The sequence below is a fragment of the Salvia splendens genome, chromosome 8 (assembly GCF_004379255.2).
Source record: "Salvia splendens isolate huo1 chromosome 8, SspV2, whole genome shotgun sequence".
Classification (NCBI taxonomy): domain Eukaryota; kingdom Viridiplantae; phylum Streptophyta; class Magnoliopsida; order Lamiales; family Lamiaceae; genus Salvia; species Salvia splendens.
This window is the reverse complement of record NC_056039.1, coordinates 7,336,569-7,356,587: the sequence shown is the minus strand read 5'-3', so window position 1 is coordinate 7,356,587 and position 20,019 is coordinate 7,336,569. Positions and strand designations below refer to the sequence as shown.

Sequence of the window (20,019 nt, the reverse complement as noted above, 5' to 3'; positions counted from 1 at the left end):
ATATAGGAAAATGACTCAATTATAAATGAACTTTTCAAAATGGAAAAATGACTCAGCTATGGAAAAACAGAGAGAGTAAAAAATGAGAATGCAGTCATTTCAATAGGGTGACATTGCAATCTTGGAATATGACATTGTGTCAAAATCAATTAATCATGTCCTATACATAAAAACACCCCTACTTTAAACGCCAACACCTTGACTAAACATCAGCTGCTGGTTGTTTGATTATGTAAAATATAACAAGAACTTTAGATGTTAAAAATTATCTTGGTCAAATTTTAGCATTGAATAAAGTAACCTTTATCCGAGATATTTTAAATTGAACAATAATAGTACGGAGTACTAAGATATGAATTGTGGATCTAGATAACCTCTTTGAATACTTGTAACTTGTAAGATTAAAAAAAAAAACAACCCAATTATTTAAATTTTAAATCCGAGACATCTCACTTAAATAAATGTATCGTTGGATCGTGATATGTATTGTTGAATGTTGACCAATAAATTAGGTAAAAATAGGGGAATAGGATAAGCATAAATAGGACAAAAGTAGCGTGGAAAAGGATAGAAAGAGATAGTGGCAAAACAGTAAATAGACGACGAAAGAGAGGGCGAATATAAATGTTGCCAACTGTCCCGCCAAGTCTCCACCAATAAAGAAAATAACAAAATGCAGCAATTTCCAGGCCATCCGACATTATATTGTCTCTATTCTTACTTGGCAATATTTAACGTTAAATTCCACTTTATCAACTGTCCACTTCCATTTTTTTTCACACACAAATCAACCAACTTATGCAATTTGTTTTTAAATTTCGAGACCGATGTTTTAGAGTGTCCACAATAGTGGCCCTTGAACGCCACCAAAGTTGGCTCGGCCATGAAATGTGGCTATCCAAAATCCCCCGCAATGGTAAATAAACAAAAACAACAAGGACCACGAAATGTGGCCCTCTCCAAAAAAAAATTAATTTGTTTACTTTTTTAATTATATTTTTCAATTTAACTATAATAAATTTAATTAGCCTAATAATTTGGAAAATAAACATAATTTAATAAAAAAAAGTGAGTTAAAGACAAATTTTCACCGTATTATAGATAGAGGAAAATTATACAACGAAATTTTTTAAACAACACTACACAAAAAAAAACACTACACGAAATTTTTTTAAAAATTTTGATAGATAGGATTTATAAAATAATTTATGAAAATTAAAAAGAAAAAAAATCAAAATTTCGCGTCCCAGCCGCCGTTTCGTGGCTCCCTGCAGTGGTGGGCCGCGGCTCACATGGCTCAGCCGCGTGAAGGCCGCGGCTCTCTCGTGGCTCTCGGCCCTCAGCCACGACTCGTAGCTCTCTGCAGTGGGGGCCGCAGCTCCCCCACTGTGGACACTCTTAATATCTCATATTTTTGTTTGCTGATTAATACTACTATCGACTTCTTTCATATAAAAACAGAACCTAAGTGGAAGTACTACAATTTAATGTAGAGACAGTTCAACTTGAAGTGTAAAAATGTTGATGTTCAGGTGAGAGGAGAAACAAACACCATTTTATTATTTTTACCTCGAAAAATAGTCATTTTCACCATCGTTACAATGAATACAACAACACGCCTAAAAATGGCCCCACAATCAGATAATACCCCATAATACAGACTGTCCCCCTAACTACAAGTAGCACCAATCAAGGAAAGATTTATAACATTTTATAAATCAATATACCAATTCCAAACACAGGTTGGGCTGACTTATACCTCAAAAATGTATATCCATCTTCAGTTATTGAATCATGTGTAAATCCAGGAACGAGTTAGAGCGCATTGAGTCCTGCAAGTCCGCGCAGCTGCTCGCAGACTATGAAGGTAATGGTTGTTTGCGGACCCAGTCTTGCAAACATTGAGAAGCCCCTAGTTGATTTCCGATGACGGATGGTTAGTTAGGTAATCAACCAGTTCAAGAGTAATGCTTGTGAAATTAACAACGAGCGGTGCTCACCCTTTGTAAAGACCACGAGGACCTTCAGTTTGCAGAACCTGGAACCGTACACAAAAATGGATATCGGATGAGTATAATGGCTTTAAAAACAACCCCTTTACTTTTGTGTTGCTGGTCCAGTAGATACAATAATACGATCACATGCAAGCATTAACAATTTCTTTGACAAGAAATGCAACTTGTTCCAAATCATAAACACAGCTTTCTTATCAGACTTCTCATTATGCATCTAGCAGCAGGTTCAAACAAAAAGCATTTAGAATAGGTGCTCAAAGCTGAATGATTATAGAGTGGCAATTGCTTAAAGAACAGGGTAACCCTAAATGTACTCAATTTTAGGCTAAATGAGAAGTGTTAATATAGTATATGATTTCTATCCCACATCGGTTATGTAACATAGCCTAGCTTAGTTACTTGTATATATATGTGGCCTATGTTTACTAATGAAAAATACACTACTACTTTCTCCATTATGTCTCTATATTTTACTGTTCTACATGGTATCAAAGCGGGTTCGAATTCGTAGCTAGTTTTGTAAAAAAAAAAAAAAAAAAAACGAAAATTAGGGTTTCGAAAATTAGGGTTTTTTTTCTGCCTCCGCTGCTCCGGCTCCTGGCTCCTGCTCCGCTGCTCTGCAACTGTTATCTGCCTGCAACCTTATCTGGCTACTGTTCTACTCCTACTCCGTTGCTCTGCGCTATCATCTGCCTGCGCTGCTGTCCGCTACTTCTTTTTTATTGACTTGCACTCTTGCCTACTGCTCTGCATCGGATTTACTCTCGTTTTATCATGTCTGATTTTAGACCTCCAATTGGAACCACCATTAAGCTGAATGGTTCCAACTATATGCTCTGGTCTCGTGCTTTTCTCCTATTTTTGGGATCACAGAAGAAGAAAAGCCATGTTCAAACTGCCCCGCCTGCTACTACAGATGCCAACTACGACACTTGGTGCGCCGATGACTGCTCCGTCATGACTTGGCTTCTCAATAGCCTAGAATCAGCCATCAGTCAAAATATCATGTGCTTGGATAGTGCCAAAGCCATGTGGGATGCTCTACGGGAGATGTTCTTCAATGACAAAAACGTTTCTCGGGTATTTGAATTATATGAGAAACTTTTCTCTCATACTCAGGATACTCAGTCAGTCAATGATTACTTCTCTACCTTGAAAGGCCTTGCTGATGAGATCTTAGTTTATCATCCTCTTTCCTGTGATGCCACAACAAGAGCAAAACAATGGGAGGAATTCATGGTAGCAAAATTTTTGTCAGGTCTTAATGCTGATCTCCAGCCACTTCGAGATAGCTTAATGGCTAGTGATGACATTCCAACGTTGTCTAATGCGTTGTCTCGCGTTCTTCGTGTCTCCACCGGGCGTACGGAATCCACCTCGTTTGATAATTCAGCTATGTCTGCTCGCGGTCGAGGTTCGTATGGTGGACGTGGCCGTGGACAGGGACGTGGCCGAGGTCGAGGACGAGGGTTTCATGATCGACTATGTGATCATTGTGGTCGTTCGAATCATGAGTCTGATAAGTGTTGGAAGAAGTTTGGCAAACCAGATTGGGCTAATAACATTGAGTTTGCTGCGCCAAGTTCTTCATCTACTACTACTGATACCTCTACCTCTGTAGCTGCGTTTGCTGTGTCTCCTGGTAAGTCTTGGATGTTGGATTCAGGTGTCTCTACCCATATTACTGGTACAAAATCCCTTTTGACATCTTTTTCTCCATCTTCTCTCCCATCTGTTCGTCTTGCTGATGGCAACTATTCTCCTGTAACTGGCACTGGTGTTGTCAAACCCACTACTCATATTACCCTTGATAATGTTTTGTTTGCCCCAAATTTTCCAGTCAGCTTAATATCTATTGGTCAGCTAACAAAAACTCACAATTGTTCTGTCACTTTTTATCCTTCATATTGTATCTTTCAGGACCTGCAGACGAAGAGGACGATTGGTGGAGGACATGAGCGTGGCGGTCTGTACTACTTGGATAATGTTTCACCTGTCTCTCCTAGTGCTCTCTCTGCTGCTGTGTCTCCATATCAGTGGCATTGTCGTCTTGGTCATCCGTCTTCTGCTAGTCTTCGTAGTTTAGTTCCAGTTGCATCTGTTGATTTTAATTGTGAATCACGTGAGTTGGGCAAACACCATCGCACTTCCTTTCCTTCTCGAGTCGAGACTCGTAGCTCTTCTATTTTTGATTTAGTTCATTGTGATGTTTGGGGTCCGAGTAGAATTGAGTCCAGAGGGGGTTTCAAGTATTTTCTAATTCTTGTTGATGATTATTCCCGTATGTCATGGTTGTATTTGCTTAAACACAGAAGTGAAGTCCCTACTGTTCTAAAATCTTTTTATCATGAAATAAAGACCCAATATTCTGTTGATCTGCGTGTTCTTCGTACTGATAATGCTCTTGAGTTCACACAACAGTTTATCTCATTTTTTTGTGAATCTCATGGTATAATTCATCAAACCTCTTGCTCTCACACTTCTCAACAAAATGGGGTAGCTGAGCGTAAGCATCGTCATGTTTTAGATGTTGCGCGTACTCTTATGTCCCACATGCATGTGCCTAAGTATCTATGGTCTGATGTTGTTCTTACTGCATGCTTCCTTATTAACAGGATGCCATCTAGTGTGTTGCATGGGGATATTCCTTTTTTGTGTCTTCATCCTGATAACCTCTTTATCATATTCCTCCACGCATTTTTGGATGTACTTGTTTTGTTCATGATCTGACTCCTGGGTTGGATAAGTTGTCTCCTCGCTCTATTAAGTGTGTTTTTCTTGGTTATTCTAGAACCAAAAAGGGATACCGATGCTTTGACCCTCTTACCAAACGTCATTATATCTCTGCACACGTTACTTTCTTTGAGTTTCAGCCTTATTTTACTCATTCTCAAACTAAACCAACCAGCCAGTTATATCATACTCCTTTACCTGCCCAAACTTTTGTTTCTCCTATGTCTTCTGCTCATCCTGCTCCTCTTTTACAGGTCTATACACGACGTCGTCGACCTGCAACAGCCCCTGAAGCCCCTGAAACAGTACCAACAGTCTCATGTCCACTTCCACAGTCATCTTCGCCTCCAGCTTCTGAAGATCCACCTCCTTCTGATGAGTTACCCATAGCCATTCGCAAAGGTAAACGTACTTGTACCACCAAACACCCCGTATCTAATCATGTTTCCTTTACTCGCTTGAGTGCTCCTTTTCGTGCCTTTGCTCTTTGCCTTTTGTCTACAGTGATTCCAACTTCTTACCAAGAGGCACTCAAACACCCTTTATGGCGAGCCGCTATGGATGAGGAGATGCGAGCTCTCTTGAGTCGTGGTACTTGGGTTCTGGTCCATGCCCCTGATTCGGTGGATATTGTGTCTTGTCGTTGGGTGTTTACCATAAAATTTCTGGCTAATGGCAGTATTAATCGTTACAAAGCTCGGCTTGTGGCCAAAGGATACACTCAAACTTATGGTATTGATTACTTTGAGACGTTCTCGCCCACTGCTCGTATGAATTCAATCCGAATTCTGTTCTCTTTGGCTATTAATCTTTCGTGGCACATGTATCAACTTGATGTGAAGAATGCTTTCTTGTATGGTGATTTGACTCCGACGGTCTTTATGGAGCAACCTCCGAGATATGTTGCTCAGGGGGAGGATGCTACTAAAGTTTGTTGTCTCAAAAAGGCAATTTATGGCCTTAAACAAAGTCCCAAGGCGTGGTTCGATAAGTTCAGCAGTGTCCTTGGAACTATTGGTTTTAAGTAATGCAAGTCTGATCATTCGGTTTTTGTGCGACGTCAAGCATCGGGTATTGTTATTCTCATTGTATATTGTCACGCCCGCATTTTCTAAGGATAGAAAACACGGTTGATCGCGACTAGGGGAGGATTAAAGAAGCGGGGAAGAAAGGGGAAAACGACACAACTCGACCATAGCTCGAAATAAATGAGAATAGCTCGAAACAAATGGGAATATCTCAACAATCAACAACTCGAAACAAATATTATCTTAACAATACTTGGCAAAAGAAACAATATTCAGCGGAAGCATCTCGAGAGTAGAATAATGCTATGTATGAAGACACAACATATTCCGAACATTTGATAGACATTCTTCACTTTTATGCTCAACAGCCACCGTGCTCGTCACCGCTCAACCTGCACATAGGGAAAATACCTGCAGGGCTGAGTACTTGATGTACTCAGTGAACAAATGCCAAAACAATTTTATAACAGTTGTGTATATCATGCCACCATTGAGTGACCTCGGGGTTTTAACTTGAAAAGGCCCGAGACACTAAAAATATTTCAAACACAAACTTTCAACTCATCCTCAAATCCTTTTTCCTCATCATTTCAAACCAACCATTTCTCCTTGATTATTTAAGAAACTGCCATATCTGTTCTTTAGGGTGCCGTGTAAGGGGGCCACTTTCCACGAGCACGAAAACCGGCCAACCCATTCGATGACTCACGGTTCTCATCGTGTACACTAGTCCGAGTAGGGACGCACCCTTACTAAGACCCGAATTCGATTAAACTCATAGTAGGGACTCACTCCCCACTAAATAATCATCAACATCAACATCAACATCAACATCAACATCAACATCAACATCAACATCAACATCAATCTCATCAACATCAACCTCGTCAACATCAACAACATACTGTGAAACGAGATTGTGGCCGCAAACTCGATCACTAGACCGGCCGACCCAAAAGACGGCTCACGATCCCCATTGGTGTACACTAGCCTGAGTAGGGACTCACTCCCTAGTCAGACCCGAATTCGATTTCAATAGGTCTAGTAGGGACAATTCCCTTGCTAAACAAACAGATAAGCATTTCTCAAAACAAAAACATGGCATGATATTCCCTTTGCTAACTTTATTTTCCTAAAAACGTATTTGAAACATAAATCATTTTTCTGCATAGATCGAGCATCATCACACATCACATCAACAAGTCGAGCAATTCACAACCACTCAAAAAGCTATACAGCGCAATACATGACAATCACTTTCACTCTGAGCACATAAATCACATAATCATGTAATAATCGCAATCAAAGGCATTTCGTCACATAAAATGATGCTCAAACCAATATATCAAATCGAAAGCTCTTAAAAATACTTTAGTTCGAAAGCCCACAAAATACTTAGTTAGAAAGCCCACAAAATACTTAGTCCCACAAAATACTTAGTTAGAAAGCCCACAAAATACTTTAGTTCGAAAGCCCACAAAATACTTAGTTAGAAAGCCCACAAAATACTTAGTTAGAAAGCCCACCTCGAGTGCTTAATCCGAAAACACTTTCTTTCCCTTGCGATCACGATTCACTTGCGATGTTTCACCTTTAAAAATTTACATAGCACATATATCAACATATTTTCCAATCACATAAATCACATCATAACATACATCTTTGCATATCCTATCACTTCATCACATATATAATTTCATTTGAAAACTGGCAGCACTGCGCAACGATTTTATAAAAATCATTTAAAAATCATCCGACTTCCGTTGGGGCTAAAACTTTACCACAATACAGAAGACTCATCAAAGGACTTCCAGTTAAAATTTCATGTCCAAAAACCCCTTTTAGGTCAGTCAAAACAACCACGTAACCTACTGGTCGAGAAAACATTTTCGGCAGAGTTGCGCAGTTAACTTCAAAAATTCACCAAAAATTCATCTTTAATCCAAAAGGGTTGAAATTTACACACAACATAGAAGACATCATGAAGTTTACTCAGGAAAAAGAATTGGTCAAATCGGAGTTCATTTGGTCGGTCAAAAACGTGTCGGAACTTACTGTTCGGAATTCGTCGAGCAGACGAGCGGTGCCATCGCTGTTCGGCCCGTTGCTGCACGTTGTTGCTGTTGTTGGCTGCTGCACAGAGCCGGGAGACGCTGCTGTACGAACGTTGCTGCTCCGCCGTCGCTCCCTTTCCTCTTTCGACCACCATCACTCATCTCTCTATCAATTCGTTTTGTTCCATCACTGTAAACTCTGCAACTCCCGGTCCAGATCGGTCGTCGTCGGCTACTGCCCGTTGGTCAGCCTGTTCGCCGCCGACGTCGCCGCTGCTGACTCCGATTCGTCACCCGTGTCCACCACAGACGCTCGGCGCTGCTGCGTCGTCGCTGCTGTGCAGTCGAAGGTCTCGCAGCGTCGCCGTCATTCGCAATTAGCCACTGCATTGTCTGTTTGCTGTTCGGACAGCCATCGTTCCTCACCGATTCAACCTCGAAACGACACGGCAGCCCCTGAAACATCTCCGAACAGCCCCGAACCAACTCCGAACCGCCCCGAAAGATAAGTTCTCCTTCAAAAAAAATATGTTCTTTCGTTTCAGTTTTCAAAACGCAGCAAGGGGGCCACTGTTCGTCGCCACTGCTGGATCGTTGCCGCTGAACTGACGTTGCTGCGTTCGATTGAACCGGAGCCCTCACGCTTCTAACGTCGCCATTTCTCTTCCTCATCGCCGCTGCCTCACTCTTCTCTCTTTTTTTTTTTGCCAAATGAAAGTAGTGAGTGGTGCTAGAGGGCTTGGGGAGGGTGTAGGTAATGATGAGGAAGTGGGGAGTGGAAGAAAACCGTCGATCATGGGGGGATGAAGAAAACCGTCGGTCATGGGAAGAAAGAAGAAGAAAGAACGAAAGAAGAAGAAAAAAACTTGGGCTTCAAAGTGTGGTTTCCAAATAAAATGAATTGGCTTGGAAACTTAAAGTTCTTTGATGAAATTGGGCCCAACATGTAAATTGTAGAGTTTGGCTAAGTTGGTTAAAGAATAAGAAAATTTGGATGACCCAACACTCTTAAAATTAATAGCCCAAAGCCAAATTGTAAAATTATTCTCTCGACAAAAGAAACAAGGTCGAAAAAATTTTCAAGTGTACAAACGACGGTCCTTTCAAGAACACAATAAAAAGAGTAGAAAAAGTCGGGGTGTTACATATATGTTGATGATATACTCATATCTGGAAGTGATGTTCGTGGAATTGAGGAAACTAAGAAATATTTGCAGCAACATTTTGTTATCAAGGATCTGGGCCGTCCTAAGTATTTCTTGGGAATTGAAATTGCACACGGAAATTCTGGAGTGTCTCTATCTCAGCAAAAGTATGCTACAGATCTATTGAAAGAAACTGGACTACTTGGAGCAAAGCCCGTTGATACTCCTATGGAGGTTGATCCAAGTGTTTGGGATGACAGTGGAGAAGTCTTGGAGGATAAAGCTAAGTATAGACGTCTAGTTGGAAAACTTATCTACTTGACAGTAACAAGGCCGGATATTTCCTTTGCTGTTGGCTTAGTCAGTCGTTTTCTGGATAAGCCTAAGCAAGTTCACTGGGATGCCGCTATTCGAATTCTTCAATATGTCAAGAAATCTCCCGGCAACGGATTGTTATTCAAAAAGAATGGGCATCTAAAAATTGAAGGATATTCTGATGCTGATTATGCTGGTTCTAAGTCTGATAGAAAGTCTACTTCTGGATATTGCACCTACTTGGGAGGAAACCTTGTAACTTGGCGAAGCAAGAAACAACATACTGTTGCGAGATCGTCTGCCGAGGCCGAGTATAGAGCTATGGCTCATACTGCTACTGAGATGATCGGAGTCAAGAATCTACTTGGAGAATTGGGATTCACTTTCAATGAACCTTTACCTATGCATTGTGATAACCAAGCTGCAATCTATATTGCAAACAATCCGGTTTTTCATGAGAGGACTAAACATATTGAAGTTGATTGTCATTTCATTTGAGAGTGTGTTTTGAATCGGACAATTACTACTCCTTTCACTTCATCGTCTAACCAGATTGCTGATATCTTCACAAAACCGTTGCCTGTGAAGCGTTTCTCAGAACTTTGTACCAAGCTGGACTTGATCAATATATATGATCCAGCTTGAGGGGGAGTGTTAATATAGTATATGATTTCTATCCCACATCGGTTATGTAACATAGCCTAGCTTAGTTACTTGTATATATATGTGGCCTATGTTTACTAATGAAAAATACACTACTACTTTCTCCATTATGTCTCTATATTTTACTGTTCTACAAGAAGCAAGGAATAAGCCAACAACCTGGTAGGCACAGTGGATGCCATTTTTATAGCTTCCAGCACTTTGAGATTGTCGTTGCAGCATAAGTCTTGTTTTAACCATATCAATCGGTGCAGTCATGATGGTGCTCACAGTGCCAGCTATAGAACTTGCACTATATAAAATTGACAAGTTATAGAATTAGAATTTCGAAACAGAAAAAATATTTATACTCATACAACACATGATTAACCTTGTTGTTTTAGAATTGAAGAATATGCGACTCCCTTAACTTAAATAAATCACAGCCAAATCACTAGGTTTTTTCTACCTCAATATCAATTGACTTTTTTCTACATTTAGGTATGACTAACCAACAACTAACCCTGCAACTTAAAGTATTTCATCAAGCTTTTCAGCTCCAAGCTAAATCAACTTATTCATGCTTTATTGTTATTTTATTCTACACCGCTACATATTTCATTGATGCAAAATTGTGATACCTTGCTTATTTCAGGCGGAAATTTGCAATCTTCATGGAAAGAGATTTGATTGCAAATCATGTAAGCAAGAAATGAAAAAACACAAAGAAATTATCCTTATTCGTTACATAAGGTGGACAGTTAAATATGGATAGCAGGGAACCATTTTCCTTGTAGGTTCTAGCAGTTTCTTAAGCATTTCAAACTTATATAGTCCTCTCCCCATGTGTACTAGTATCAATATGTATGTGTCAATCAGTCTGGAGTAGCAATGACTTACTAGATAGAATGGAATATATTTTCAGCATATCTCATACTTCTATTTAGATCATATGTTAGTTCAAGACCATCCACTGCCTAACCCAGCTAAGGAAGCTTCCAAGTTCCACAGTAGAGTAAAAGAAGCACAAACTATTAAAATGTACAAAGGGAAGACAAGTTACGTGAGATGCAGATAAAATCCTTCCTGAAGAGAAGTCCATTTCATCAACATCTGAAAAGCGGGATGACAAAATTAAAATGTGAGAGATTGCCTCTAAGCAAGAGAATAAACTAAAACAGTGAAAGATTAGTATTATCATGACAAAGGGTGGTTCACCTGCTTGGATTGATCATACGTTGCCAGCTGTGATGCAGTCAATGCAGCAGCTCTAGTCATTGCAGGACCAAGCCCCTTCCATAGGGCTGCCATGCCTTCTTCTGAAGCAATTTTTTGCAGTTCCTGGATTGGCCCGCGAGAGTTTGTTCCTCTCATCTGCAACCGTACCTAAGAACAAAGAGAGTTAGCTGGAATTTTCTAGAGGGAGTTGGAGGTCCATTACGCCCAATACCTTCAACACTTCCACTGGATTGGTAAGTGCTGTTGCAACAGCGCCAGAGAATGCTCCAGATGCAATCTTCATCAAGACATTGTGGGACTCAAAAGCCAATTCACGCACATATTTTGAATATAAGCCTAAACGGAGACCTCCATAAAGAACTGACCTCATTAAAGCAGGTGTCAATCCCAGATACAAAGCCCTGAGGCCTTCACTTTTGACTACTTGCATAGAAATTTGTCCCTACACCAAACCATGAAAGAGTCCTCAAATCCTCCATCAATACTGGTATAACTAACTAAGAAACTTCTATTAAAAAGAAAATCAAGTATTGATGCGCACCATGCCAGTCAACAGACCTCTTTGGCCGACTAATTGCATTTGCAGCCTGACCTTGAGAACATCTGTAGTCCAACATACAACATACCTAAATCACTTATTCCCCAAAAGATAAAAATAAAACAAACAAAAAAGAGGAAAACAACTCAGACTTGACCAGCTAATTGACGGCCAATCAAATCTCGATTTAGGACCAATCTACAGTTCTATATACAAGAGCCATCAATTGGCTTTGGCATTTCATGAATTTGATTATTGAAGCATCTGCCTTAAATCGAAGGAAATGACATCCATATCAAAGTTGCAGTGACTGCTTGAATGCCGTGAGTAAAGAACCAGATTAACGACCTACTCATCAAAAGCACCTGAGTTACACTTGTCACAAATCCAAGTTGAAAGCTTTTGCAAACACTCTCCTAAGCTAGGAGACATCAAACCGAATGTAAACCAATTCTCAACAATTCTTCTCTTTATGTGAAAAATAACAGGAGACAAAGATTTAGCATTAAGAAGAAGAAAAGAGAAAGAAATAACCTAAAGGAGGGGTTGGGTAGTTACGGTTGCAGAAGCAACAGACATGCCAGTGATGGAGTACGTACTAAACAAGCCCAATAGCAGTGACGGCCCATCAACCCAAAGCCCAAGGAAGAGTATCAGTTCGGCATTACCAAAGAGTTCGGCCCTAGCCTACAACTCGGTAAAAGCCGACCAATCAGTTCGGCATTACCAAAGAGTTCGGTCCCAGCCTACAGCTCGGTAAAAGCCGACCAATCAAGCTCTACTCTCAGATCGGCAAAAGCTGCTCGGCAATAGTTCAGCAGTTCGGTCTCAGTATTCGACCGAACTGGAAGATAGTCAACTCATGCAGGATAGTGGACCAAGTACAGAGATAGTGGACTCATGCAGGATCTCATGCAAGATAGTGGACCCATGCAGGATCTCCATGACCTCCACGACATCCACAACCATCATTAGTGGTGATGCAAGCCACGATCTTAGTTCAATGTATAAATAGAACTTAGATCAGATAGAAAAGGGTTAAGTTCTAAAGAAGTTCTCTAGAGATAAAATATCAAATAGCAAGTCTGTATTGTAAGCTGTAGAAAACAGATCAAGCAATACAACTCTGCCCTCTTTTATTCCCGTGGACGTAGATTTACCTCAGTAAATCGAACCACGTAAATCTCTGTGTCGTGATCTGCATTTTCCTGCATTCATCACCATCAAAAATTCGCCAAACCATCACTGGCGCCGTCTGTGGGAAACAGAGAACCAAATTTGTGATAAAGCGAGTTTTTGATCCTCTTCTACCAAAAAAAAATGCATACCAGATCACATACTACCCGTAATACCGTTCGTGAAAACCATGAGGAAGCTAGTCCAGCCCGCAGGTCCGGAAAACAGCCTCGGGAGACATCTACTTCCAGTTTTCACGATGAAGGAACAAGCCGCTCAAAAGGTCCACACACCGAGTCTTCCCAGCAGCCTGATTTGAATGAGGCTGTCAAGCTGTTCTTGGCTGAGAAGCAGGATGAGTTCTTAGCCTTCCTGCAAAAGAGCCAACAGCCGAAGACGAAAACGGTGGATTCTCCTTCCTCATCCAGACATGAAAGTCACTACCGCAGTAGTGCCGTGTCTTCCAGGAAGAAGAATCCTCAACCCCGACATGTTCCTGTTCCTCCTCGGTACCGGAATCACAGGAGATCTCCATCTCCTCCATACCGAAGAGATGTCGGGTTCGCCATGTACGGAGCATTGAAGACTCCGTTCTCGGACGATATCACCTGAACTCCCTTGCCACAGAACTACCGAACTCCGTCGATGACTTATGACGGGTTAGTGGATCCTCATGATTTCTTGGGACGCTATCAGTATAACATGGTGAACCAGGGTCTCAACGAGGTCCATATGTGCAAGCTGTTTCCCGAGCTGCTTATCGGGAACGCAAGAAGGTGGTTCGATAGCCTCCCCCAAGGCAGCATTAGATCTTACCGAGATCTAATGGATGCTTTCCACAGGAGGTTCTTTCAGAAAGCGGAAGCCCGAATCACTTCGGCTCAGCTGCTTTCTATACGTCAAGGTCGCGACGAAAAGATCAGCGACTTTATGACGAGGTTCCACAAGGAATGCCTACAAGTAGATTATCTCAATGATCTACTTGTCATTTCGGCATTCCAAAATGGAATCCTGCCCGGAGCTCTCTACAGAAAGCTCGTGGAATGCAGTCCGCAAACAGCTCAAGAGATGTGGGACATTGCGGACCAGTTTTCTCGTGCCGATGAGGCAGACCGTCGAAAACGGTCTTTAGACAGCTCATCTAGAGAAGACAAAAAGAAGCCCGATCATAGCGATCAGAGGCTTCCTCGCCGAACTCCCTCCCCACTAAAGGAGGGATAGAGGTCATCCGAGGTGATCAAAAAAAAAAGCGAGTGTTTGCAGATTGCGCTTAAAAGTGCCGAGCAAATCAGCTCGGCACCATCAAGCATAGCAATCACAGCAGCCGGAGTCAGAGGCAGGCGAAATGACCGAAGTCACACCGGAGCCGAACTCGATGGTGTACGGCACTGAAGCCGTGATTCCGGTTGAGATCGGCGTACCCAGTCCCCGAACTCTAAATTTCTCCTCAGAAATGAATGATGACGGACTGAGAGCCGAACTAGATCTGGCCGAAGAAAGAAGAGAATTGGCCTGCATAAAAGCAGCCAAGTACAAGGAGCAAGTAGCCCGGTATTATAACCAAAGGGTGAAAAAGCTGCAATTTCAAGTGGGAGATCTCGTCTTGAGAAACAACGAAGTAAGCCGAGCAGAAAAGCTGGGCGAACTCGAACCCACATGGGAAGGTCCATATCGGGTGCCAGAAGTCCTCGGCAAAGGGTCTTATAAATTGACTCACATGTCAGGAGAACAAGCACCCCGAACATGGTACGTTTCCAACCTCAAGAAGTTCCATTTGTAAGAGACAGTCCGGTCAGTCAGTCTTGTGTCTAGTTCGGTCCTAGGGGTATGTGCTTGCTTTGTTTTTTACTTGTGTTTCATGTTTGTCTATGTGCGTTTTTGTCTCTATGTGCTTTTTATTTGTCTAGGTGTGTTTTGTCTATGTGCGTGTCGTCTCTTACAAATGTTGCTGAGGTATCTTGTTCTTCGAAGGCTGATCCCCTTTTTAGAACATATATAAGCCTACGATTGTGAGTCCAAGCTTCTAAAGAGGATACAAGACCACAATTCGGCTTAAGAAACAAGCAGTTCGTCTGAAACGAACTGCAACAATAAGCCAACGATTGTGAGTCCAAGCTTCTGAAGAAGATACAAGACCACAATTCGGCTTAAAAAACAAGCAGTTCGTCTGAAACGAACTGCAACAAATGGATAGTCCGATCCACGCGATAAAACTCGCCAAATTAGGACAAGGGAAAGTCCGATCCAAGCGATAAAACTCGCCAAATTAAGACACAAGCTTAGTCCGGTCAAAGATGTTTATTTCATCAGACCAAAGACGAGTCCGGTCAAAGAAGTTTATTTCATAAGACCAAGGACCAAGTCCGGTCAAAGAAGTTTACTTCATAAGACCGAGGACAAGTACGATGAAATTTTTTCGCTAAGCTGTAAATACACAGTGTTAGAAGCGAAAACAAAATTTCATTTTTCAAATCTTGTTCGGCACACAACTCCGCTACCCTACGAGATGGCGTTACGCTATTACAAAGGACTATTCTACTGTCCAGGGTTGCTAAAGTTGAGCCATCTATTCACAAAATCCTCGTGAAGCTGAGTTCGGGCGTTCCGGGCAGCTGCAGAATAAGCAGGTCGACGAGATGCTCTAATCGACCTGCCACCTCTTCTCTGAGCCCGGGAAGCCCTAGCACCTCGGCGGCGAAGAGTCTCTTCACGAAGCATTTGCCGATCTTGCTCACTCATAACCACAGCTCCTCTACGAACTTCAGTCCGTCCTCGACTTGACGTCTCTGGTTGTCCCTGAGTTCGTTGCTGACTTGGAGTAGGGTTTTGAGCAAGTGAATCAGAGGTTTGAGCTGGAGTACTAGCATCTGTTGGCGGGAAATGCCTGAGGAATCTCTCAATTGAGGGACGCCGGGAAAGAACTATGTCGTACCGAGAAGCCCAGCGCCGCAATGATTTCACGACTTGTTGGCAAGCCGAGCTCTCCAGCGCATTGTTCCTCCGGAGTACATGATATTCCTCCCACAGTTCGTCAACTCGTTCCTGAACTTCAGAGATGGTCATTCCCCCACGCCTGCAGATGAAATCCTCATACGCAGTCCTCTCAGCGACGGCAGTGTTCAGCTCGGCCTCCAGATCCTTCTTTTCGGACTCTAAGTCCTTATTATCGGCCTCCAGCTTCATTGAACGAGCCAAGAGTTCGTCATTCTTCATCTGGTCAGCTATAGCTCTTTTCTCAGCTTCGTCTAAAGCCGAAGAGTACAGCCGCTTCCAGTGAAGTACCTCCAGCTCCTTGAGAGTTAAGAATACAAAGCAGCTACGTCAGTTCGGCATTTCAGCTTACCGAGCAGGTAGTAAACCACAACAGGAGTAAGAGAGTACGAAAAGCTATACGAAGACACAAGGGTAGACAGAAGAATTTTTTCATACATAAGGAAAAATTTTTTACACAAGGAGGGCTTCAAGGCCATCTTACAAGAAGGAAGAAACTAAACTAGGAGAAGGGAGACGAAATCATACTCCGCCAGCTTCGTCTCCGGCTCCTCGGTGAGGTTCAGCTTCCTTCTCCTTGTCTGCCTCAGCTTCAGCCTCGGCCTCCTTGCTCCCCCCAGCCTGCTCGGCGCCCCCATAGCCGATCTGCTGCGCCTCCTGCTCGGCCTGCTCATCACCGACCAGCTGCTCAAGCTGCTCGGTCTCACCCTCTCCGTGGAAAATTGGAGCGGGTGAAACTGACCCTATGGAGGCAAAGATAGCCTCCATATTCTCATCGCGGTCAGCTCGGCAACTACGAACTTGGTCCGCAGAAAGCAGGACCGAGGACGAAGCAAGCTCCTCAAGCACCGGCAGACTCTGGAGCCGAGCTGCTATCTCCCGGCCGTACAGCGGCAGGACGACTTCAGGCCCCTGCTCGGCTTTATCGGTCATCAGTTTCAGCAGATCACCGACAAAGGCTGAAAATTGGTTGCTCAGAAAGAGTTTCTCCGCGAAAGCACGGAGAGCCTCTCCTTGGGCAACCACGGCGGCAGCATCCCTCCGTTTCGTCTGCTCTCGCTGGATGACGAGCTGGTTTTTGGCAAACTGAGCTTCATCCTGGGCCGAGATCCTAGCAGCTCTGGCCTTCTCAAAGTTGGCCTCAGCCTGTTCGGCCCGATGACAAGCAGCCGCCAACTTCCTCTGCATCTCAGCATAGTCATTGGACGCTTTGGAGAGTTCGACGGCGACGAGCTTGGAGAGCATATCGTTCCTCTGAAAATGGATAAAGAAAAAAGTCAACAGAGGGCACCAAAAATACAGGAAAGAAGCAAAGCCAAAGAATCAAGAAGACAATTCACCTCGGCGAAGTCCGTGGGCCATGCAAAAGGCTCACAGACATTTTCCGAAGGGGGCCCCATGACGATGTCTCTCTCCGACGCTCTTGGGGGCTTCTGGGCCTTCCCCTTCCCCTTTGCCGAAGTCGACTCCGGTTTCTTCGGATCCGAAGAGGTTTTTTGTCTCTTCGGAGTCCTCTCGGCATCAGACGCCGAGCTGGTGGTTTTCGGCCTCTCCGGCTCCTTGGACTCCGAAGATTTGCGGCTCAGCTTATTCAATATGTTCACTACCGAAAAACAAGGAAACAAGGTTAGTTTTCGCCGCTAAAGCAGTAAGGCATAAAAAAGAAATCCTCACCCTCAGTCTCTTCGTCCGAAGACGAGATATTGAACACGAGGTCGCCCTTGACGAGCTCAGTTTCCGAGTATTGTTTCCTAATCATAGGAATCTTATTGAGCTCGCCCTCGAGCTCGGCCAACGGTTCTAACCGAGGATGGGGAATCACGGACTTCGGCCCTCTCCAAGGAAAGCCCGGAGCCGAAGTCCTATTATAAAAAAAGAAACGGTTTTGCCATTTCGGCCACTTGGTTTTGCAGAAGGCCCTAAAAGGCTGTAAGGGGATCAAGTAAAACCAAGATCCCTTCCTTTTAAACTGGAAAAAATTAAGGATTGCCCGCAGAGACAGATCCTTATCTAGCCTACGGAGTTCGGCAGCAAAAGCCGACAAGTGCCTCCAAGAATTCGGAGTCACCTGACCTAAAGGGAGTTGAAAAAAATCAAGAAGCTCTACAAAAGGTGGGGGAAGAGGGAAACGAAGCCCGCATTCTAAGCAGGCTTCGTAAACGGTGGCATAACCCTCCGGCGGGTCGTTAGCCCTATGATCATCGTCGGGAACCACCGCCTTCCCCCCGGGAAGAAGATATTTTTCGTGTAGAGATATCACGGTGTCCTTACTCAAGACGCTGTGAAAGTATTCTACAGTCTTCTCCCCGAACTCTTTCCGGCTAGAAGACCCCTTGCCCCCTTTCCTACCGCTACCTAACTCAGAAGAAGAAGAAGAAGACATGGTTCTTACTCTTTGCAAAATCTGAAGAAATTCTGAAGAAATTCTTGAAAGCGGAAGGAAATTTTTACGCAAAAGAGACAGAGTGCAGAAGAAGCAATAGCAAAAGTATTCAAAGGATGAAGAAAGGGCGTATTTATCAGATTCGGAGAAGATTTCAAAATCATCGCACCGTTTCGAATCCCACCTTTTTAGGATTCAACGGCCGGATTTTACTGTCGCATTTAATGCAGTCACGCGCAAGGCACGTCCCCTGACGTCAGCCTCCCCCGTACCTTTATCAAGAATGCCGAAGTGACTCGCTTCGCCGAAGTGATTCACTTCGTTTTTCGGGGGGGGGGTAGTGATGGAGTACGTACTAAACAAGCCCAATAGCAGTGACGGCCCATCAACCCAAAGCCCAAGGAAGAGTATCAGTTCGGCATTACCAAAGAGTTCGGCCCTAGCCTACAACTCGGTAAAAGCCGACCAATCAGTTCGGCATTACCAAAGAGTTCGGTCCCAGCCTACAGCTCGGTAAAAGCCGACCAATCAAGCTCTACTCTCAGATCGGCAAAAGCTGCTCGGCAATAGTTCAGCAGTTCGGTCTCAGTATTCGACCGAACTGGAAGATAGTCAACTCATGCAGGATAGTGGACCAAGTACAGAGATAGTGGACTCATGCAGGATCTCATGCAAGATAGTGGACCCATGCAGGATCTCCATGACCTCCACGACATCCACAACCATCATTAGTGGTGATGCAAGCCACGATCTTAGTTCAATGTATAAATAGAACTTAGATTAGATAGAAAAGGGTTAAGTTCTAAAGAAGTTCTCTAGAGATAAAATATCAAATAGCAAGTCTGTATTGTAAGCTGTAGAAAACAGATCAAGCAATACAACTCTGCCCTCTTTTATTCCCGTGGACGTAGATTTACCTCAGTAAATCGAACCACGTAAATCTCTGTGTCGTGATCTGCATTTTCCTGCATTCATCACCATCAAAAATTCGCCAAACCATCACATGCCAATGGTGCCGAAATGATAAAGCACATCGGATGAGGATACTCCCCATTTTGCTTTCATTGATCCTACATACATCACATATAATATAATCTACACTTCAGAAATTAACTCAGCGACCAAAGCAAATAAATAAAACCATCATTATATCTTCGATATAATCAACAGAAACAAGCCGATAAATAACGTGGGCCAACATTATGAACCATTTGCATAAAACAATTAACAATAGGAATTGCAACTTCTCTTTCAATCAAATTTTCGAAAAATATTAACGCAGATTTACCAGGGGATGACGACGAGTTCGACATTGCCAATTTGGAGAGATTCAATCTTTTGCAGACGATATTATTGAAGTTGCCTCGAGTCCCGTTGACGGGCCAAGTTTTACTGTCGGAAAATTTTAATATAAGTACATAATATATCTCACGTTTTCGCAACGAGTTCAATACTTATATAGAGTATATCTTAGTAACAAATTTACTAATTTCGAAAAATCCCAATATTTTCCAAAATTCAATATATTTAGATGGTAAAAAAATGATGTGACAAACCAAAATACATGTGAGTATGTTTTGGAGATGTGTTACGGACGTTCTCCGTAACGAGGCCGGATGGCTAACTTCTCGGAGAGATAAGGTGATCAAACCTTCGACGTGCTCGAAGGAAAGCTCACGAATTGCTGATTTTCGGACGTTCTCCGATGAGCAGCAAAAAAAGGAACGAAAATTATACTTGATACTCAAGCCAAGTTGGGC

At 42.8% G+C, this 20,019-nt stretch overlaps 2 protein-coding genes across 7 annotated transcripts; one reads left to right on the top strand and one right to left on the bottom strand.

Moving 5' to 3' along the window:
- Positions 1-1,537: 1,537 nt before the first annotated feature.
- Positions 1,538-12,226, bottom strand: LOC121744790 (mitochondrial substrate carrier family protein ucpB-like). 6 transcript variants are annotated; one of them, XM_042138429.1, is made up of 8 exons: positions 12,075-12,226; positions 11,713-11,774; positions 11,383-11,613; positions 11,151-11,318; positions 10,996-11,045; positions 10,113-10,245; positions 2,001-2,038; positions 1,538-1,912 (listed from the first exon to the last, which is right to left on the bottom strand). In XM_042138429.1, exons 1-8 carry the CDS (start codon positions 12,139-12,141, stop codon positions 1,816-1,818), a joined length of 846 nt encoding a protein of 281 aa, XP_041994363.1. In that variant the 5' UTR covers positions 12,142-12,226; the 3' UTR covers positions 1,538-1,815. The 6 variants fall into 6 exon arrangements, with proteins under 6 accessions (XP_041994363.1, XP_041994366.1, XP_041994367.1 ...); XM_042138432.1 differs by having other exon boundaries at positions 11,862-12,206; XM_042138433.1 differs by having other exon boundaries at positions 11,730-11,774; positions 11,862-12,206.
- Positions 2,046-4,390, top strand: LOC121744789. Its single transcript, XM_042138428.1, has 2 exons — positions 2,046-3,657; positions 3,936-4,390. The coding sequence occupies exons 1-2, from the start codon at positions 2,790-2,792 to the stop codon at positions 3,971-3,973; spliced, it is 906 nt and encodes a 301-aa protein (XP_041994362.1). The 5' UTR covers positions 2,046-2,789; the 3' UTR covers positions 3,974-4,390.
- Positions 12,227-20,019: the final 7,793 nt, after the last annotated feature.

What these genes read in the sequence shown, in the direction of transcription:
- LOC121744789 (XM_042138428.1), top strand. Translation starts at nt 2,790, where the DNA reads ATGTCTGATTTTAGACCTCCAATTGGAACCACCATTAAGCTGAATGGT. An exon ending in TGCGTTTGCTGTGTCTCCTG is followed by an intron (nt 3,658 to 3,935) that starts GTAAGTCTTGGA and finishes TGTATCTTTCAG; the next exon opens with GACCTGCAGACGAAGAGGAC.
- LOC121744790 (XM_042138429.1), bottom strand. Translation starts at nt 12,141, where the DNA reads ATGTCTCCTAGCTTAGGAGAGTGTTTGCAAAAGCTTTCAACTTGGATT. An exon ending in TTGTGACAAGTGTAACTCAG is followed by an intron (nt 11,775 to 12,074) that starts GTGCTTTTGATG and finishes GTTGGACTACAG; the next exon opens with ATGTTCTCAAGGTCAGGCTG. An exon ending in GGATTTTATCTGCATCTCAC is followed by an intron (nt 10,246 to 10,995) that starts GTAACTTGTCTT and finishes AATTTTATATAG; the next exon opens with TGCAAGTTCTATAGCTGGCA.